Source organism: Grammomys surdaster, unplaced genomic scaffold, assembly GCF_004785775.1.
Source record: "Grammomys surdaster isolate TR1022 unplaced genomic scaffold, NIH_TR_1.0 126131, whole genome shotgun sequence".
NCBI lineage: Eukaryota > Metazoa > Chordata > Mammalia > Rodentia > Muridae > Grammomys > Grammomys surdaster.
Window position 1 is genome coordinate 4,008,276 of NW_021620939.1, and position 20,604 is coordinate 4,028,879.

The following is a 20,604-nucleotide window of genomic DNA, read 5'->3' on the forward strand; positions in this document are numbered from 1 at the left end:
AGGCTAGCCTGAGATACAAAGTAAAACTCTCCCTACATAAATAAGTAAACACTTAACCCTGTTCCTTTCCTCCCCCACATTCAGTACCTTCCTTTCTGAGTTCATCAGACTTCTGTTCAAGTTTCTCAACACCATCATCCAATCCATCTGAAAATAGAAGGACCACCTAGGGTAGGTTTTAGAAAAATTAGGGGAAAAAATTAGCAACAAGTTCACTGAAAACCACAGACCAACAAACAAACTAAAGCCATGTTACCTTCCCTCGAGCAGCGGACTTATTCTGAAACGTATCCCACAGAGAACTCAGCAGGTTTGCATTGAGGCGAGATGGGCCGTTCACTGTCACACCCTGCAGGCTGCTCAGTATGTCCTCACTGTAGATCTCAAACTTGGACGGGTATCTTTCCATAGCATTCGTCACTTGAAAAGCTATGCTCACCTGAGTCTCTGTGCCCACCTCACAGCTTACCCCATTGAGGGAGCTGATGGCACGTAAGAGATCTTGGAGGTAGGTTCCCATCCAAGGCTGACCTTCGAGCAAAGTCTGCCCTCTCTGCTGACTTGAGATATCAAATCCAACCACAACATCCACAAAACAATCTAGGATTCAAGGGGAAAGCAAATCTTATTAGATTAACACCGCACTAATGTGATTCTGATACATGTCTGTATCTAGGGACCAAGAAGTCTTATTTCCATCCTAGCCAGAAAGTGGAAAGCAGGGAAAACACAGATCAGGAAAGAGCCACACACCCATTTTTCTATAAGCTGTAGAAGCATATACTTTTTTTTTCAGCTGGTATAAAATCTGGATGATTCTAGATTTTATTCTAGCCATTACAAATACACTGTAATATGTTCTGTCTGTAAAGTATCCCTAAGGCACCTTGTGGATGCGGTAATATTCTAAAACGCATTCATATAGCACTGCTTGACAACTGAGGTCATTGACAAAGGTTAAATTATAATAGAAGTGAGAGAAAAGTAAAAACATTTGAACAGAGAAAAGTCATTTAGAACCAAAAAGTCACAGAAAAGTTTTGATCAATTTTCTTTCTAGAAGCATGAGTCAATTTGGATTGCCTTTAACATCCACCCAGAGAGGAAGTCAATGTTCAAAAAATCATTTAGATCTTGCTTTAAGTCCTACAGGTGAAGAAGAGATTGCTAATCCAATTATCCAGCTTGTCCATGTCAAAGATGGCACCACCTTTGGGAACCCAGCCAGTCGGGGAGAAGGACACTGCCATCCATCCAGGGTTCTAGAGACTTAGAGCAGAGATGTGTAGCATTTAAAGGTCTTTGTTGTTGTCTTATGAACTCCAGGGAAGTTTCAGCATTGAAGACATTTGGATGGGCTTGATATTTTAAGCTGAGTGCCCTAAAGGCAGATAATTCGAGAAGGATAAAAATCTTACAGCACACACGCTCTTCTTTCAAGAATGTCTAAGCAGCTAAACTCACTCCAACCTTAGCCTGCCTTTTCAACACATGTAGCTTGCTTGGTAAAATAAAAAGAAATGCTTGGCTTAGATCAGCAGTTTTCAGACCGTGTGTGTGTGTGTGTGTGTGTTCATGTATGTCCATGTGTGTCCATGTGTATATCTGAGTGTCTGCCTGTGTCTGTGTGTCTGTATGTGTGTGTTTGTGTGTATCTGTGTGTGTACAGGGACGCCTCTTCATGCAATCTCCCACGAATGTTGATCAGTTGGATATTTTTAAGTCTCTGAAGCAACAACAACAAAACCAAATTCAATGCTTAAAACAAAGGTTGGTGACTTGAGTCTTTTTTGAAGACAAGATCTGAGTGTGGAAAAAGGAAAGCCATACTTGATCACCACTTTCACCCAGTGATTTAATGTCAAAAGTCTAGAAGGCCAGCCTTCTACTTGGTCATCTTTGACCCTCTTCTTGGCTACTCAGAAATAGAAATGGAGGCAGAGAGACAAGCATCAGAAATCCATCTTTTCCAGAACATTTGTGTCTACTTCTCCTTAGATTAACAGTACTTTAACCCATCAACAGAAAACCAGGTGACAAAGCTACCCCACTGCCAATTTGGAACGGCATATACACCAGCAGAGGCATTGTAACGACACCAACAGATCCTGGAATTGTTCCCTACAGAGACAGAGCCTTTAAAACATTTCATCTAGATGCCCAAAACACAATCTAAGTTCCTCATGTTTAATTAAAGTTGACAAATGATTCAACAATATGATCAAAGGGAGACAAGTTGGTGAGGAAGTCCAGGCGAGCAGATACATGCCTAAGTGCAGTGCCGGACAAGGCGAAGCTGGAAAGAGTGCTTGTGTGTTGGCCCTGAAGGCTCTAAGGACAGATGTGTCTGAGAAATTTGGGGAAGCCAAGGCTATGCTTCATAGGGCATCTACCAGGGGTGATTCAAATCCACTGGAGGCAGGGGTAGTTTGAGAAGTGAATCAGGGAGAAGGATAAGGTTGATTTCAAACAGGGGTCATGAAGAATTAAACTATGGTCACGGGGCTAAGAATTGGAAAGGAGCCATGAAAGCAAAGGAAATTAGGAAAGCAGCCCCAGAAGCAACGGGGTGGGGATGGGACAGCAAAGGGAAGCAAGCTGCCGGAGGAGGCGGTCTTCCAGCGGCCACGTGGAAATCAGGGCGGAGCTTGTAGGTAGGGAGACAGGAGCTTCAGTTCTCCTGTATTGGGCAAATCGCTTACCTCTTGGAAGATTACTTTCCTTGACCACGAAACTCGAGAGATTATATGTCTCAAAATAAAAATACAAAGCAGCAGTTTGGATGAGACAGGACCTGCCCTGCATAATCATCTGACCCTTTTATTTGTAAAAGTCTTTAGAACTGATGGGAGCATATTCTCAGTATTAATACTGAGGAGTCCCAGGGGCAAAGGGGTGGAGGACAGATGTAGCAGGATACTTATTCTGGTACATTATATTTGCAGTGGAGCTTGGTGATTAGGCAGTAGAAGAGGAGGTGGAGCTGGGAGAGAGAGAGAGGAAGGAGAGGGGAGAAAAGGAGGAAGGGGAGGAGAAGAAGGAAGCTATCAGCCGTGGAGAACCTCGGATGGGCCGAAAGCTGTCCTGGGTAGCAACTTCTATCAAAAAATTAGATATTAGGTAACAACTCTAATTGTGTGGACATCTTGTTAATTGAGCATTTCTAAATATATAAATCCTTTAGATAATCAATCATTAAATTTTAAGACTCTCATTTCTACCAGGTACTGCGAGGATGGCAGATATTTTCTGGGGTTCAGCCGAGCTTTTTGGATGCAGTCAATCTCCCACACTGGGATCATGGGTCTAGTTGTGGCACACTTGACCTCTGGCCACTTCTAGCTGTGGTGTGCATGGCTTCTAGCCGCTTCTAATGGAGAACATGGTGGCCAGAGCTAAGCAAAGCCGCCCCGCCAAATATCTCCCCCTACAGACAATAGAAAGCAGTCCACAGAATCAACTAAGCAGGGCTCCTAGTGGCTCACAAAAACCAAAAGGGCAACCAGGGAGTCAGCATGGGTTTGTGTCAGGCCCTCTGCATACATACTGTGGCTGTTTAGCTTGGGAATTTTGTGGGAGTGGGGCTATCTGACTCTTCTGCCTGCCTGTGGGATCTTTTTCCTTCTCCTGGGTTGCCTCATCCAGCCTTGATATGAGGGTTTATCCCTAGTCTTATTGAATATGGTTATGCCGTTTTGGGGTTGATATTCCTGGGAGGGAGATATCTCTTCTTTTTCTGAAGAGAAACGGAGGAGGAGTGGATCTGGGGGAGAGGGGAGGTAGGGGGACTGGGAGGAGAGGAGTGAGGGGAGTCTGTGGTCAGGATGTAACATGAGAAAATAATGAATTAAAAAGAGAGGAAAAAGGAATACCGTTGAGGGCCACTAAGGTGGCTCAGTGGGGAAGGGTACTTCTGCCAAGCCTGAGTATCCAAGTTCAATTCCCACAGCCCACATAGGAGAAGGAGACAAATGAGTCTTGCTGTCCTCTCCCCCACAGGCCTGCTGTGGCATGTGTGACTCACAATAAATAAATAAAGGCAGGGGAAAATATCAAGAAACACTGCTGACAGGCTGAGGTACATCAATGAGATTGATTGGCTGTGGTCCTGAAGAAAATATCTCAGTGGGAAAGTGGACTGGTTGGCAGTTGTTGGGTGAAGGGGGAAAAGACATTTATATGGGGGCATTTTCACATAGCTGCTAGTGCTTTGAGTCATTGTGCAAGGGAGTGGGTGGGACTTTAGCACAGTCAGGCTTGATGTGGGAAAACTAAAACTCGAGTGGTAATTGTGTCTTAAACATTTGGCACATTTTATTCACAAGTAGATCAGATGGGGCTGGGGTGTAGCCCAGTGGTACTTTCCTGGTATGCGTGCAGTCAATCCCCTGCATCCAAAACCAAATGTGAACACCAACCAACCAACAAGCCAAACAAGTGTACTGATCAAAGCCTGCTAACTTTGAATCGCACCAATTCACTGTCTGACCCCTGTGGTTGGGAGGATCTTATCATTTCAGAAGGGACATCCCATAATATGTTTGTGCCTTGAAGCTTTATCAGTACACATTCCAGACTCATCAGCCTTCAGCTTACAGCTTGGTTACAAAAAGCCTCACATTCTTGTTTGCTGGACTAATGACTTTGAGTTTATCTTAAAAAAGCACTACTTGATCTTTTTGTATTTGTGATGGTTTCCTTAATTTAAGAAAAATTAAAAATATTTATTTATTTATGAGGCACTGCCTGGGGATGAGGTTAGAGGATAACTTGTAGCAGCCATTTTTCTCCTTGCACCATGTGGGTTCCAGAATGGAGCTTAGTTGTCAGGATTGGGGGCAAGTGCCCCTCCTGGCTGAGCCATCTCGTTGTCATAGCAACTGCTTCTTTTAAAAATAGCTCACTACTTGGAGTTAATATTCCCATTTTTTAAAAAACTATCTCAAGCACTCAAGTAGAAATTAAACTGTTCTAAGATAATTTTCAACCTAATAATTTAAAATCAGTATCTCTTGTGAAATAGAAAATTAATGTCGAGGATTTGGATGGAATAATCAGACACATTCCAATGTTGGAACAAAGTCTAAAGCAAGATTGCAGAAAGACAGTTGCCCCTAACCAACTTCATGACATTCAACCTTTGACCCACCCTTTGGGTTCTTACAAAAGACAGGAGACTGGAGCTTGGGAAAGTACACTCGGAGAGAGCTATTGGTGTGCTCTGAGCTTCCTCACATACGAGAAGCAATTTCCTTTTAGTTCAAGAGGAAGGGGCTTCACTTCCTTTTGAAGCTACTTGAAATCAAGTAGCTTCAAGTAACTTGAAAAAGTAGCTTTGAGTTAACTTAAGCCTGGAAATTGGAAGAGCAAGACCTGGGTTGCATGGGCTTTCTGTGAGAGGGGAGCCCGTTTCCAGGACTGTGAATTCTAGTGTTTATGGGGACAGCTGACTGATTGCTGTGGCCTATGGGACTGCTATAAATAAGCAACAAAAGGAACTGTTTCAGGGTCCAAGAGAAGGGGCAGACACCATCCAGAATCCACTATCGATTCTCAAAGGAGCATCAGTGGACACATTCTCCTAAAAATTGGCTTTGTAGGGATACAGGATGGAAGATCTGAAAGGATACTCCCACTCCAGGACTCAGCATTGGGTGTGGGCCGCTATCAGACCAGAGTCTGACCAGCACGAGTGAAACACTTTGTTTCTCTCACCCTTCTCTTTTCCCGCGGAACATTTGAGAATGACCAGAGACCATCGTTAGCAAGAGAGGAGGGACAAGGCCCGAGAAAAGGGGTAGTGCCAAAGTAAGGAACAGGAACAGTGGGGAAAATGTCAACCACATGTGGTCTTGTCACTTGCAACAGGTGAGCAGCTTGTGGAAGGCTGGAAAGGTAAAACAACCTTGGATGGGGCTTAACGATTCTAGGGTTTCAGTGGAGTTGGCATATCACCTTCCAATGAGGTGGATAAGGGGAAGATCCAGCCCTTAGGAATGCATTTAATGAGTTAGTGGTAGGCAAAAAATGGAGAGTGCCATGGCTGGTCTTACCTATCAACTTGACTACATCTAGAATTGACTAAAACCCAAGCTGCTGGGCATAGAAGAATTTTTTCTTAATTGAATCATTTGAAGTAGGAAGACCCACTTTTAACTACAGCCTTTTGAGGTGGAAGGAACCACTGGGCCACACCTTCTGGAGACAGCCTAGATACAGAACATGGAAGAACTCTCTCTCTCTCTCTCTCTCTCTCTCTCTCTCTCTCTCTCTCTCTCTCTCTCTGTCTCTCTCTCTCTCTGTCTCTCTCTCTCTCTGTCTCTCTCTCTCTCTCCATCCTTACCCCTTTCTTTTCCTCTCCCCCTCTCTCTTTGCCTACTTGCTCTTAACCTAGCTAGCCAGCAAGTCCATTCCTTCACTAGAGCCTAGTCCTTCAGGATCTCAGCATATACTGAAGACTAGTTGAGACATCCAGCCTCATGGACTGGACATGAACAATTACTGGATTCTTGGACTTTGTCAGTAGATAGCCATTGTTGGACTAGCTGGACCACAGCTTTAAGTAATTCTAATAAATTCCCTTTCTATATAAAGAGAGAGAGATTTATTCTATCGTTCTGTTCCTTTAGAGAACCCTGATTGATACAGAGGGACTTCAGAATTCCTTGGTGGGTCAGGCCTATTCAGAGTCAGGTTTGAGCATGTGTCATCCCGCAAGATCCTCACAAAGGCACTTTGAACCATGTAATGCTTATTCACACTCCATAAAGGGAAATATTCAACTGAATATTCTTGTCTAAGAACAGATGGCATGGAGCAGGGATCTGTGGTCACGCTTTCAGTCTCAACTCCTCTAAATGATCCCCTGGCTTTTCTTTCCTGGGTGGAAGTCTGTGGTTAATGTTTACCACGGGTACTCAAAATAATCTTCAATCCATAGGGTATCTTTGTGTGCGTGTGTGTGTGTGTTTACATATACAGGTACCTAGAGGCCAGAGGTCAACCTCTGGTGTCATTTACTCCTTTGGTACCACAGACCTTATTTTTTGAGACAGAGTCTCACATGGCCTGGAACTAATTTACTAGGCTAGGCTGACTTGCCAGCAAGCCCCAAGGATCTTCCTGTCACTATCTCTCCAGGCCTGGGATTGCAACCATGCATCACCACATCTGGCTGTTTAACATAGGTCCTGAGGGGGTCAAACTTAAATCCTTGTGATTGCACACAAGAACTTCACTGACTGACTGAGCTCTTTAGGCCCCAAATATGGCCATTCTTAAGAAGATAATTACTAACTTCTGTGGTAAAGTTTCAAAATAGAGGTATAGACCTAGAGATGATCCCACCCCACCCATATAGGATCATTGCTTGCACTGTAAGTCTATTGCCAGGCAACCAAAATCCATCAGACAGCTCATTTTCTCTGTGACATATTCTTCAATCTCAGAAAGCAGCTGGATTGTGAACAATGGCCTCTCTCTCACCCTCTTGCGTCTTCTAAAGTCAGGCATCTCTATTCACAGAAGAGCCATGCTCCCCCAGGGAGACAGTGGAAATAGAAGCCACAGGGTCTCTATTTCTCTTTCTCATTCCACGGTTCACAAAACACACACACACTTCATATCTGTGAAAAAGTTCAAATTGAAATCCAGAGGAACAAATCTAAATTCTCCCTGCGGCCCCTGGGAGAGGTAAACAGTCGGAGGAAAATGTCAGCAAAGGCAGTGGGGAAATCAAAATGAAGAACTCAATACTTACTGCTCTCACCACCTGAGGTACAGATGTTACGAACGATCCTTTTCTTCACCTTTTTTAGCTCGTCGAAGTTATGCACTGTCAATTTTTTCTCCGCTGTCCCCGTGATCTGGATCAGCTGCTGGTCATCCACATCCCCGATACCCACTGAGTAGATGTCTACACCTTTGTGTCTCAGCTCCTCAGCGGCCTGAGCTACCTCGTCTTGGGACCGGCCATCTGTGAGGACCAGCAGCACCTGAGGGGTACCTGCATTGATCCTGCTGCCTGTGTCTGGCCGGAAGTACTGCTTCACCTTCCTGAGTGCATCTCCGATGTGAGTGTATCCAAAGATCTGCTGGATGCCCTCAATCTGTGTGGATATCTCCCTCTCCCCTGTGAATGTCCCCAGCAGAAACTCTGACCTGTAGCTGTCACTGAACTGTGCCACTCCTATGCGGACTCTGTTGAGGCTGACATCGAAGTCTTGGACGACCGATGCCAAAAACTCCTTCATCTTCTGGAAGTCATCTGGATGGATGCTGTTTGAACCATCCATGAGGAATACAAGGTCAACCTTTTCAATTTCACAATCTACAGAGAGGAAGGGAAATGAGATAAGACCAGGCAACTATTCTTTAACCTGCCAGGAATAAATTAAACATCTGCAACTCTACAGAACGAGTAGTTTGAAAGTGGCTTCTTATCCCATGCTACTCTGTGGTCACATTAATTGGAGAATAAATGAATACAGATGGTCCTTTCATACAGGCAGCAGGAGCCATGCACCGCCAACCCATCCTTGTCCTGTTTCTCTTGGCTCTGTCCATTTGGTCATTCACCATTTTCTGTTTTGACATGCCAGAGGACTGACAACTGTACCACACAGGAGCTTCTCTCAGCATCTGCAGTCGTGTCCTAACATTTCCAGAAGGCAGGGACAGGGACGTTAGTAGCACAGCAAACGACATTAACACGCATCCACATAGAGATTCAAATAGAAGCAGATGCTCTCTATTATTGACTTGGCTTCTCTGGTCCAATTGGTTCAATGAATTTTTTTTTTCTGGTTTATTAGGGAAATTTTTTAAAAGCATGCTTTCTGCTCTCTATCTGACCTTCCTCTTCTATCAGCTTCCTCTCCCTCTCTCTGGTATATGTAGGCAAAAATACCAGCTTAAGGAAAACAAAAGTGTTTGTAAGCACACAATGCAATATAGTCAGAGGTAATTCTACTTCATTATTGTAGCAAATTCAAAACCAACAGAACAAGGGAGGCGGCTGCCCATAGATAAGGCATGCCTAGCACACACTCATCCGTATCCTTCAACTTTACCCTGAGCCCTGGCACCGAAACTCCAGGGTTCCCAACACTGACCCAACTTAATTTTTTAAATTACATGTCTGTGTACGTGCACATGTGGGGTGAGTGTGTGTGTGTGTGTGTGTGTGTGTGTGTGTGATGTATGTGGTGTATATGTATGTATGTAAGATGTGTGTACATTAGTGCATAGGTGTGTGGGTATGTGCACCCTTTCATAAAGGCCAGAGGGGGACACCATGTGTTCTTTCATCCCTTACGACAGGGTCTCACTGAAACTGGAGCTAGACTGGTGCCAGTGAGCACCAGTGACCCTCCTGTCTCAGCTCCCCATGGAGCTAGGCTTACAGGCGCGCTGGCTTTTTACGTGGGGCTGGGTTCTCACACTTGCTCACACTTGCTCAGTAGTGTTCTCACTCTGCAAGCACCTCCTCGGCTTCAGGCTAACTCTCGGTGTAGTTTCAGGAAAGGTTAAAGGTGGCAGATTTCCTACAGTCTGGATAACGGGGAGGAAAGCAGATATGGCAAATAAGCCTTTAGGAATTGATAGGTCATCACATGGCTCTCCTCCCATACTTAGCAGCCTTTCTTGCTTCACGGGGGAAGTTTCAGTCAAAAGGTGCCGTTGTCAACTTGCACGGAGAAGGAGAGAAGGTAAAATTTTAGGCATTGGTCAACAAAGGAAGCTAAGATTGGTCCTCATTCCTAGTAACAAACAGGTTGTTAGTTTGCCAGAGGAAAAGCTAGTGGCTACTTCCTAAGGAGGTAAAGCTCACAACAAACAAGACAAAACCAGGAAACCTGAATAATTTTGAAAAAGAACTGCACCCACATGTTGGAATTGTGGACCAACAGTGACTGCTATAATAAAAATATTTTATTTCTTGGGGTTGGGGATTTAGCTCAGTGGTAGAGCGCTTGCCTAGCAAGCGCAAGGCCCTGGGTTCGGTCCTCAGCTCTGAAAAAAAAAATATTTTATTTCTTATTACTTTTTAGAACACAAAATTGCTTACATGTTTTCCCACCAGCTAGTCCTCCTTTTTGGAAAGCAAATTCTGTCTCTTCTTGAGAAAGACTGTGAGGGTTTGTATATGTTTGGCCCAGGGAGGGGCACGATTAGGAAGTGTGACCTTGTTGGAGTAGGCATATTACTGTGGGCATGGGCTTTAATATCTTCATCCTAGCTGCCTGGAAGTCAGTCTCCTGCTAACTTCCTTCAGAAGAAGAGGTGGAACTCTCAGCTCCTCCTGCGCCTTGCCTGCCTGGATGCTCCCATGCTCTCTGAACCTGTAAGCCAGCCCCAATTAAATGTCATCCTTATAAGAGTTGCCTTGGTCATGGTGTCTGTTCACAGCATTAAAACCTTAAGTAGGAAAAAATGTCTTTGAGTTGTCTTTTTCTTTTGGGGGGTAGGGAGGATGTGAGTAGGGTCACACTACATAGGAGGCATAGCCTGGAACTCAGAGTGCAGGCTAGGATGGCTTTGAACTTCCTAAGCCTCCTCCAAGTTCTAGGACTATAGGTACATAGCACCATGACTAGCAAGATAAAAGTGTAAAATGGCAGCTGAACGAATGAGCAATGGATGAGTGTGCACACACGCACACACACTCACACCGTCTCTACCTGACTGAAAGGAAAGATAAGCACAGCAGTGCTGGCTGCCCTCTCTCACAGCCCTCAGGGCCCCGACTGGAGTGTTTAATACCTAAGTCTGCATTTTTGGGGAATTTGTTTGGTCTGGTGGAGAGAATGACTTCAGGCCATGCCTTTAGGAGAAGGCAGTGTGACTTTTGGGAGAAAGGCATCTAAATGAACCTGTGTCCTAATAAAGTCTTTTCAAAACCAGCAGAGTTCCAGTGTTAGAAGAGTCCAGGTGGGAGGAAGGAGAAGCGGTTTCAAAAGCTTTCCTGTTGGAGAAGAAATATCCTTGAAAGCCTTTCCTACTCTGGGATCCTACAAGTGGGAAAGTCACTTCATGAGGTTGGCTCCTTCTCTCCTCCCAGGAAAACATGTTCTCAAATGGGATTGGTTGGTATCTCACTCATTTGGACCCCCTGTCTTTTTTTAATATCTAGGAAAAACTTAACTGACAGGCCTTACCGACTTTTGAAGAGTTACAGACACTGGCTGACACATCGGAAAATATCCCCTGCAGGCCTCCAAAGGTTTCGACAAAGTAGTATTTGTCACTCGACCCTGCCATGGCCAAGAGCTCCCAGCTATTGGCACCAGCAATCCCCACAGCCAGGACAAGAATGCCTTTGTCCCTCAGGGCCTTGGCAGTGGCATTGAGCTTCTCTGCATCATGAGATTCTCCATCAGTAATCACAATAAGGACTTGGGGGACTCCCTTGTGCAGACGGCTGCCCCGGGCTTCAGTGAACATGTGATCAGAGAAGGCCAGGGCCTCAGCAGTGTAAGTATTTCCACCTATAGGATGGTCATTCTGGAGCACTGAAATCACCTCCAGCTTTGTGCCTAGTTCATCCAGGTAAAACAGCACTTCTGGGTCATCAGCATACTTCAGAGCTCCAAACCGGACCTGATTCTTGCCCACATCAGCTTTTTTCACCAAGCCAATCATGAAGTCCTTCATGATGTTATACTCCTGATAGTCAATGCTGCCGGAGCTATCGATGACAAACACCACATCCAAAACTTCAATCCGCTTGCATTCTGAAAAGGAAGGAAGACAAACATATGAGATTCAGTGTGGGAAGTCCCCTAACTTCTACTTATAATGGATGACAGTTTCTCTCTATAGGAACATGCTATACGTCAGATGTTTAACTCTCCGGATAACAGAGATACCTGGCTCTATTGTGCTGGAGGTACTTAGCAATGTTCAAGTGAGATTTCAGAACAAGGTAAGTGTGGAGTGAAACCTAGCACAAAGGTAGATGAGGGAATGGCCACAATAAGAATATCAGGAGTACAACCTTCATCTTTAGACTATAAAGGAGAAAACCCTAATTGTATAAAATTTCCATATTTCTGATACCTTCCATGTATGTAGTTCTATTTATACAAGTTTATTTTTAAGTTATTTGTATATTGAGCTTTTATTAGTATCCCACGGGGAAATAACAAAACAATAACAACCACAAGAATTTGATAACACTACGTTTTTATCATGGTTCTATGTTGACTGATTTCTGAGCCTACATTTTTCCTTTTTGACTTTCTTGAAACATTTACTTCGATTATTAGGACACATCATAAAAAGTAGGTCAGTTCTCATTTAGCTCAAGTAAGTTGTCCTAACATGACATTCCTGTGAACTTGTTAAGCCTGAGGTCAGCACTGTGGCAAAGTAGAGGAGGAAAGACCTAATTTCCAATTCATCTAATGGAGCACATCCCACCATGAGTTCTAGAGCTTAACTCATCCTTTCTGGAGAAGTGGAGTCCCAAGATGGTCATGTGGTCTTTATGTTGGTAGTACACACTCTCTCTTTGGGTCTTAGGAAAAGTGCAATCCAAATATTTGTTAGTTCATCTATTCTGGAGAAATGGGACTTGGAGAAAGTACTCCCCCAATGCCCAGCTGGCTTTCACATTTTCTTCTTTTGCGCTAAGCCTCTTGCCAGCCATGTGATAGACTGTTGAAAACCCAAGATCCAATGTACTCAATGCTGACCAGAGGCCATGTGTACAGAGCCAAAAATCAAATTCCCAAGAAAGGCTGACTCCACTAAAGAACTAGGTCCCTTGAGCCATCCGCTGGCTGTGAGGGTTGCTTGGATTTCTCAGGGACTTGGGGGTGAAGAGTAGGGGAGGGTTGTTCAGCATTGGAGCCCTTCAGAGAGCTTGTACTTATTATGGATGGTATTGCTAGAAAATAAAAAAAACAGATGCAGTCCTTCTACCAAACACAGATGACAACCCCAAACTCTACAGTAGGGGCTGAGCTAGCACAAGAAGACAATGTCTCTTCCCCCCTTAAAAGTCTGCAAATACATCTTTTTAGAGTGAATTTTCAGAATGTTTCAGTCATTAAGCCCAGGGGTTACAGAACAATTTAGCTGCTTATATTTGCTGGCCTTCCTTCTATGGATCTGGGGGTTTGGGGGAAGAGGTTGAGAGGCTGGGGTTCAGTCCATGACTTTGAGAGTGCTCTAGCACTGGGCTGCACCTTCAGCCTGGAGCTTTGGTTTACCCACTTCCTTTACTCTGCAGGATTATTGGAAGAGTGGCAAGTATGCCATCTACTCCTCTGAAAGTGTCTATTGCCCGAGTTCACACCCTACAGTCATGTTTTGTACCATGTAGCAGACAGTTCTCACAAACATTTCATTTAATCAAATTGATGCTAAGCCAAACAAACTGGAGTCTTTCTGCTCAGGAGGCTACTAGGTTCCTCTTTCAACTGCCTCAGCAGTTCACGTGTGTTCTAATGGCACAGGGCATATAGGCCCTCTCATTGGAAAGCAGGGCCAACTGTGGAGGGACTTGAGTTCTAACATTGCCCATGGGGTCCTGCTGAAACTAGACCCACAGCTGAAGTGACGGCCTTGTGTAGCTCCCTCTCCAGCTCTCTTTTGATTTCCTTACTACCCCTTCCTGGAAGCACTTTCTCTTTTTTTTTTGTCCTGGAACTCACTCTGTAGACCAGGCTAGCCTCGAACTCTCGAACTCAGAAATCCGCCTGCCTCTGCCTCCCAAGTGCTGGGATTAAAGGCGTGCGCCACCACCACCCGGCTGGAAGCACTTTCTCAATAGACTGTTTCCACAAGAGCTCTTGACAATGCCCCTCCTCTTCCAGGGAACCTGACATAAGACCTGCTGACATCACGGTTCTTAACGGAGTAATTAATCACATTAGGACTATGATTTGTCTGCAAATGGGAAAGCTGTAGGCCCAAATCATTCTTTTGTGGATTTATTTTTATATGGGTGGTGGGGGTGGCACTGAAGCAAGATCTTACTCTGTATCCCAGACTAACCCCAAACTCATTATGTAGCCCAGGCTAGCCTTGAACTCATGGCCACTTTCCTTGTCTCAGAGCCCACATATTGTGAGTACAGCCACGAGCCACCATTTCCAGCTCTTAACTCCAAAGGTCAAAGACACTAAAACAGACATTTCAAGTGAGAAGCCTACAGCACTCAAATACAATTCTATTTAATGTAACAGTAAGCAACAGCAAGTATTGGGTTGCCCCTGCTTACCTTCACGGGGACTGCAGATTCCCAGAACAAGATCATCTTCGATATGCTGCAGAATGTCAAAATTCTCAACATAGAAAACCATCTCTGGCTTCCCACTGATCTCCTCCAGCTGGGTGACATTGGAGCCAAATACTCCCACAGAATAGATAATCACACCTTCTTTTCGAAGGGCTACTGCTGGGTCCCTTACTATGTCCTGAGCCTCTCCATCCGTGATAAGAATGAGGAACTTCCTGACATTGGGCCGGGCTCCCTTGTCGGGGCTGAAGTACTGAGACACAAAGGTCAGGGCACTGCCTGTCAAGGTCGTTTCTCCAATGTGAGTCATTTGGTCAATGGCGTTGGCAATGGCACTTTGAGACATGAATGTGTTGAGCTGAAACTCCTCCTTGTTTTCATGGCTGAACTGGACCACGCCAATTTGCACCCGGTCAGCCCCGATCTGGGATTTGCTCACCAGGTTCTTCATAAACATCTTCATTTTGTTGAAGTTTTCAAGTCCAATGCTGCCAGAACTGTCCACCAGAAACATGATGTCTGCTTTCATGTCTCTGCAGGCTGTATGGGAAAAACTGGGATGTTTATGTATATCACTGCACGTTAAAGATTCAGAGTTCACAGGAAAACCTAGATCACGAGTAATTCTGTATTCAAGTTCAGTGTGTGCATCATGAAGATAGGCAAATAAAGCCTCAAAAGCAATAAAAGCCAAAACTATTCTGCTCTTTGCCAATTGGCTTAAGCATCTCAATTTCAGCACCATCTGAAGCCAGGTCATTTTTACTGTAGCAGTACTCAGAATCATCATTCTGTAAGACGGTTAGCAACTATCCTGGCTTCATCCATTCCATAATGCTAAGCAATATCCCTACTTAAGATGCCAGAAATATATCTACAAGTTACCAAAAACTCTCAGGTAGTAAAAACTATGAGTGGAAAATTACTGATACAGTACTCCAATGAAATTCAGACAAGTTCATTTATAGAATGAAATGTCCATCAGATAGCCACGCCCCTCTCAGAATACTTTTGAATGTATTATACATATGACACCCAAATAATACACTTAGCAGGGGTCTGTGGGGAGAGGCTAATTAATATTCACTAGAGAGAAATCCTCCAAATAGTTCTGTCATTCTTCAGATATCAATTTATACTACAGTGTGGTTTTGCTTTGTTCTGGAGAGAAAATACCACACAGGTCAACAATCTCAACTTAGAAATGTGGGTCATCCGTCCAAACTAACAGTGTCCCTTTGTGAGCTGCTGTCTGAAGGTCAATCATGTCATCTCCTACCTTCTTCAGCACAGATCTCCTGAACCACTTGATTCCTTATGTCCCTCAAGGCATCGAATTCATGGACGTAGTAAACTCTCGTTTCCTCTCCCGCTATCTCCCGAAGCTGTGTTTGGTTGGCTTCCTTAACACCAATCGCATACACTCGGATGTTTTCCTCTCTCAGCTTATGCGCAGGCTCCAGGACGCTGTCCTGGGACATGCCATTTGTCAGAACCACCAGGTGACATGGCACTTTGCTTCCCCGCTCCTTCTTTGCTCTTTGCAACAGCTTCAGTGTGAAGTTCAGGGCTGCACCCGTGTTGGTATTCCCACCCATCTGCCTGATGTTCTCGATGGCCTTTCCCAAGTCAGGCTTGTTAGTATACTTAGAGATCTCAAATTCCAAGTCCCAGGTGTCGGCGTACTGCACAGCCCCTACGCGCACCTTGTGGGGAGCAATGTTGAACATGCCCACCACCTCTGACAGGAAGGTCTTCATTTCATGAAAGTCTGTGGGCTGGGTGTTCCCTGAACCATCAATGAGCAGATAGATATCAGCTTCCTCTGTGTCCACGCAGGCTGAAATGGAACCAAACAGTTGAATGTGGTATCTGGGGCAAATGTGAGAGAGACATGAGTACAGATGGGAAGGATGATATCATAAGCATCTATAGAAGGAAGATGGAAGTGACTTCCAGGCATTGAGGACTTGTTTTGCTAGCTTGGGATGGGGGCTCAGCATCAATTGAATGAAATGAGTTGTTTCTGATAGTTTGAGACTATAACCCCAATTCTTCATCATAAATAAAAATAAATATATGTATAGGAATACTAGAAATTTCTCTTTGCAACTTGTTTTTCTCCTTTAGTAAATAATATTTGGAGGGAAAGAAATATAACGTGGAATTGAGGGCATGTAGCAGGATACTGTGAGCATGTGAGTTCTCTTTCCCAGAATCTAGAAAAAATTATTTACTCCTTGCCTTCTCCTGGACTCCAGTGGGGATGTGGTTAGTGACCTTGAGTGTAGGACACAGTGACACAGTAAATAGGCTATAAATAATTGTTGTATAATGAATACAAATAGGTTTGCATATTCATAGATATGAAAATATTTGTATAGCATCCATGGGTACATATGTACAAAATAAACACTGTGTACATGCAAATATATAATCCATTCTCTCCCTAAATGTGCAAGCAATAGATTGCTACTTAATCTGTCTTTTATACAAATTATGTTTCTTATTTATTCTCTAATTCGGCCTTGGGGTAAAAGGAAGAGAAAAGTAAGTAAGAATGAAGTACAGGAAGACCAGGGGAATTGGGGAGGCAAAGAATGAAAGCCAGTGAAAGGGGCATAATAGGAAATGATTCCAGGGTGTGTGGAAATCTAATTAAAGCCATGCCAAGGAGGAAATCCTTCTCCCAGGCTCACACTTCAGATTTAGTGTCCTCCAAGCTGGACTTCCTAGTATCCAGCTAAACTTAAAATTAGGAATTCATTCTGGCTACCCACTTCAGTGCCCCTGAGTCCCATCTCAAAAAGACAAGAATAAAAAAGGCTCTAGAATGGCCTTCTCCCATAGAGGCTTTACCAGATTTGAGGGCCTCAGTTCGTTCTGCAAAGACAGAGACCGTGTGTGTGATTTGGTTCCGCAGCTTCTTCAGGAAGGTCTGGTTGTGGGTGGCCAGCTCAGAGAAGTTGCTCAGTTTAGAAATGAACTGCTCAGCAGGGTGAGATGCGATCTTCTCCAGCTGGTCTGGGTTAGCCCCCTCTATGCCCATGGTAAAGATGGTCACTCCCTCCCGCCGGAGGTTGACAGCTGCCTTGGTCACATTGTCTTCTGAAGCTCTGTGGGTTACCAGCACAGCAATCTGAGGCACCCCTTGGTTCTTCCGACTGCCCCTCTGTGCACTGAAAAGTTCCTTCCTAGTCTTTCTGAGGGCAGCTCCAGTATAGGCCTGCCCTACAAGAGGAGACAGATCCTGTATGTTCTGCAAGACCTCCGTCTTGTTGATACCTGTGCTCAGAGAACTGATCACCTTTGTCTCATTGCTATAGGCCACCAAGCCAACCCTCATGCAATTTTCCTTTACGTCCAGGGCAGAGACACTTTCCCCCAGGAATGCTTTAAGATGATCTAGGTCCTCTTGGCTGCCATTAATGGCCATATCCAACAGGAACACCACGTCAGCCACAGAAGGGCCTTGGCAAGCTGTGTGGGGAAAGAGAAATGCATCAGCACAGTTATCACAGGAGGATCAGCACCTCTGCAGGGCATCATAAGACATATAGAACACACACTTGATCTCAGCTATGTAAAGGAGGTATGATGTGATTATTTATAAATATATATATATCATATAATTTATTTTATAAAATAATAAAGTGAGATGTAGTGTTTACCTCATGGAGTTGATGTAGATATTAAATAGATGATATACTTAACATGGAGCCTGGCAGATATAATTCACTCAAGGAGTGCTAGCTATTAAATGTGAAAATCATTTAGGTAACTTTATTATTACTCAGCAGCTCAAACCTAAATATTACAAAGGAATGATAAAGGATGCAGTTTCAATTATTTGGGGAAAACACTAGAGGTAAAGATTCACTTTTCTCTATATTACCAATAGGTCATCTCAAGCTGATTTAACCAAGGGGCCAGACTGTGGAGAACACAGAAGCTAATTCAATATCAAATAGCAGAATAAGCAATGTGGGGTTCAGGCTACCTGACTAAAAGCCCGGGGACTTCACCCAGCTCTGGCCACACATGGCTGCTTGGCACTCGGGTAGATCACACCACTTGAATTCTTTGCTCCGGAATAGGATTTGCATAATCAGAGGTTGACTTCAGCCTTGATGTTCATTTGGTGGTTATACTATATAGTTCCCAAAACTAAAGATTTCTCCAGAACCAAACTTGTTTTCACTGAACCAGTAATAAACCCACAGCAAGAACAACCCAGGGAGGTTGCTGAGAGTGACCTGGGTGGCAAGGAGGAGGTACTGCAGAATTTTTAAGTCTGGGGCTAAATAAGCCATGAAAAAGCCAAGGTCTGCGAGATTCCTTGTTTTTTTAAAATGGTCACAATCTTTGTATCTTCTTGTACATGCAAAGATATTTAATATCTTTTAAAAAAATCCGCTGGAAGAAAGGGGTATTCACAGGACTTTAATTCTCTTCCCACCTTGATTTTTCAAAATCATTTTGACATTGGTTCTATGCACAGAACCTTAGTCCACTGTCCTGGTACATTTTGTTATCAATTTGACACACTTAGAAGAACTGAATCAATCAAATCAGCCTGTGGGCATGTTTCTGGAGCCTTTCCTTGATTGCTAATTGACGGAGGAGGACTTGGCCCACTGTGGGCAATACCATCCCCTAGGCAAGTATTAGTATATAAGAAAGGTAGATGAGTAAGCTAGAGAGATCCAGCTAGCAAGCAGTGTCCTTCCATGGTCTCTACTTTAATCAGTTCTTGATAAATCTCCACCCTAGCATCCCTCTGCAATGGACTGTAAACCTGTAAGCTAAAATAAACCCTTTTCTCCCTACGTTGCTTTTGGCCAGTGTCTTATCACAACAATATAAAGAAAATTAGAACACCCACCTTCTACAATAACGTCATCAGCCATTCCTTCCCTGTACTGAGTCACATCCTTGATGATCTGTGTCATGTTTGGGGCAAACATGCTGAGGTCTCTGGCAGTCCTGAGGTTGAAGTGGAACTGAGAGGTGGCCATGGCTTTCAGGTTTTCCTCAGAAGCCTTCTGCACCCCCACAGAGATGATTTTCACCCCATCGTCCCGCAGGGCCTTCGAAGCCTCTTCCACATCATCCTCCGACTCCGCTGAAGCCAGCACCACCAGGATTGGGGGGAACTGTTTCTTGTCTCTTCCATTTGTGGGAGCAGAGAAATAGGTTTTGTGTGCCTCCTGCAGGGCGTTCCCTATCTTCAGGGACCCACCCATAAAACCGAAGTTCTTCTTCAGGTGGTTCAGCATGGGGTTCTTGTTCTTGAAGGTGCCCAGCTGGAATTCATTGTGGAGAGCATCACTGTACTGGGCCAGGGCCACTCGGTACTTGTTGGCCTCTATGGGGAGGCTGCTGAGCATCTTGTGGATGAAAGTTTTCACAAGAGGAAAGGACTTAATCCCTAGGTGATCTGAACTGTCCACCAGAAATACCACATCTGCATACTTGGGGCCTATAAAATCATAACACAGCAAAAAGTTTTAGAAATTTTCTGTCAAACTTAATGCCAACTACACACATACACACACACACACACACACACACACACACACACGTATACAAATAGAAAGTTAGTTTTTTTCTTTGAAAAAGAAATGTAGTATCTTTCTAACAAATAGAACAGAATAGTTTAATACCACATAATCTCTCAGGAAAAGAAGTGTTTGTTTCTTGGTGTGAATACTTTAGACAGTTTCTCATTTGAAAGCTTTGCAACAATGAGCACATTTTGCAAACAATTAGCTAACTGGGAATAGGTAAACTTAACAAAGTAAAACAGCAAAAAAAGTAGTTTATTCTTTAGTGGGCAATTTCCTCTTGTACTCTTTATAGAATTTGGAATATGAACACATGCACCCACATGCATACACACATAAGCACACATATACATGATCATACATGCATACACACATCAATACATTGAACTCATTTGAATCAGACTCCTTCAAATTGGTTAGAACTCTGAAACCTGAGCGTCTTTCGATGTGATTCTCACTTAAATGATGCCTTGTGTTATCTGATGAATTTATAAACATTATTTTTGTATAACAAAGTGTTGAGCAGCTGAAGCTTAAGACATCATGAATACACAGAATTGGCTTAATCTGAAGGAAAGTTATTTCTAATATGTTCAGTAAGTCATATGAATGAGCATCATGACTGATACATTTATTTCCTCGTACACAAGCTATGATGGCAGCAAAGAACTTGAGGTGACAAATGGGATTATAATCTTAGTTTCTATTAAAGCATACTTTATATTGGAACACAAAAACCTTTCTGAACTTTAAACAATGAATTTGTAAGCTGTCTAGGGCTTTAGTATT

The 20,604-nt window shown here is 43.8% G+C and overlaps 1 protein-coding gene across 2 annotated transcripts in view; it reads right to left on the reverse strand.

Moving 5' to 3' along the window:
- Positions 1-20,604, reverse strand: part of Col6a6 (collagen type VI alpha 6 chain) — a 135,879-nt gene that overhangs the window by 74,228 nt on the left and 41,047 nt on the right. Inside the window, exons 3-10 of one of the 2 annotated variants that reach the window (XM_028756796.1) lie at positions 19,134-19,730; positions 17,108-17,728; positions 15,528-16,088; positions 14,231-14,788; positions 11,160-11,735; positions 7,760-8,329; positions 257-600; positions 88-166 (exon numbers count right to left, since the gene is read on the reverse strand). In XM_028756796.1, the coding sequence (XP_028612629.1) occupies positions 88-166; positions 257-600; positions 7,760-8,329; positions 11,160-11,735; positions 14,231-14,788; positions 15,528-16,088; positions 17,108-17,728; positions 19,134-19,730 (3,906 nt within the window). Of the gene's footprint in view, positions 1-87; positions 167-256; positions 601-7,630; positions 8,330-11,159; positions 11,736-14,230; positions 14,789-15,527; positions 16,089-17,107; positions 17,729-19,133; positions 19,731-20,604 lie in introns of those variants that run through there. The other variant, XM_028756797.1, reaches the window with a different exon arrangement.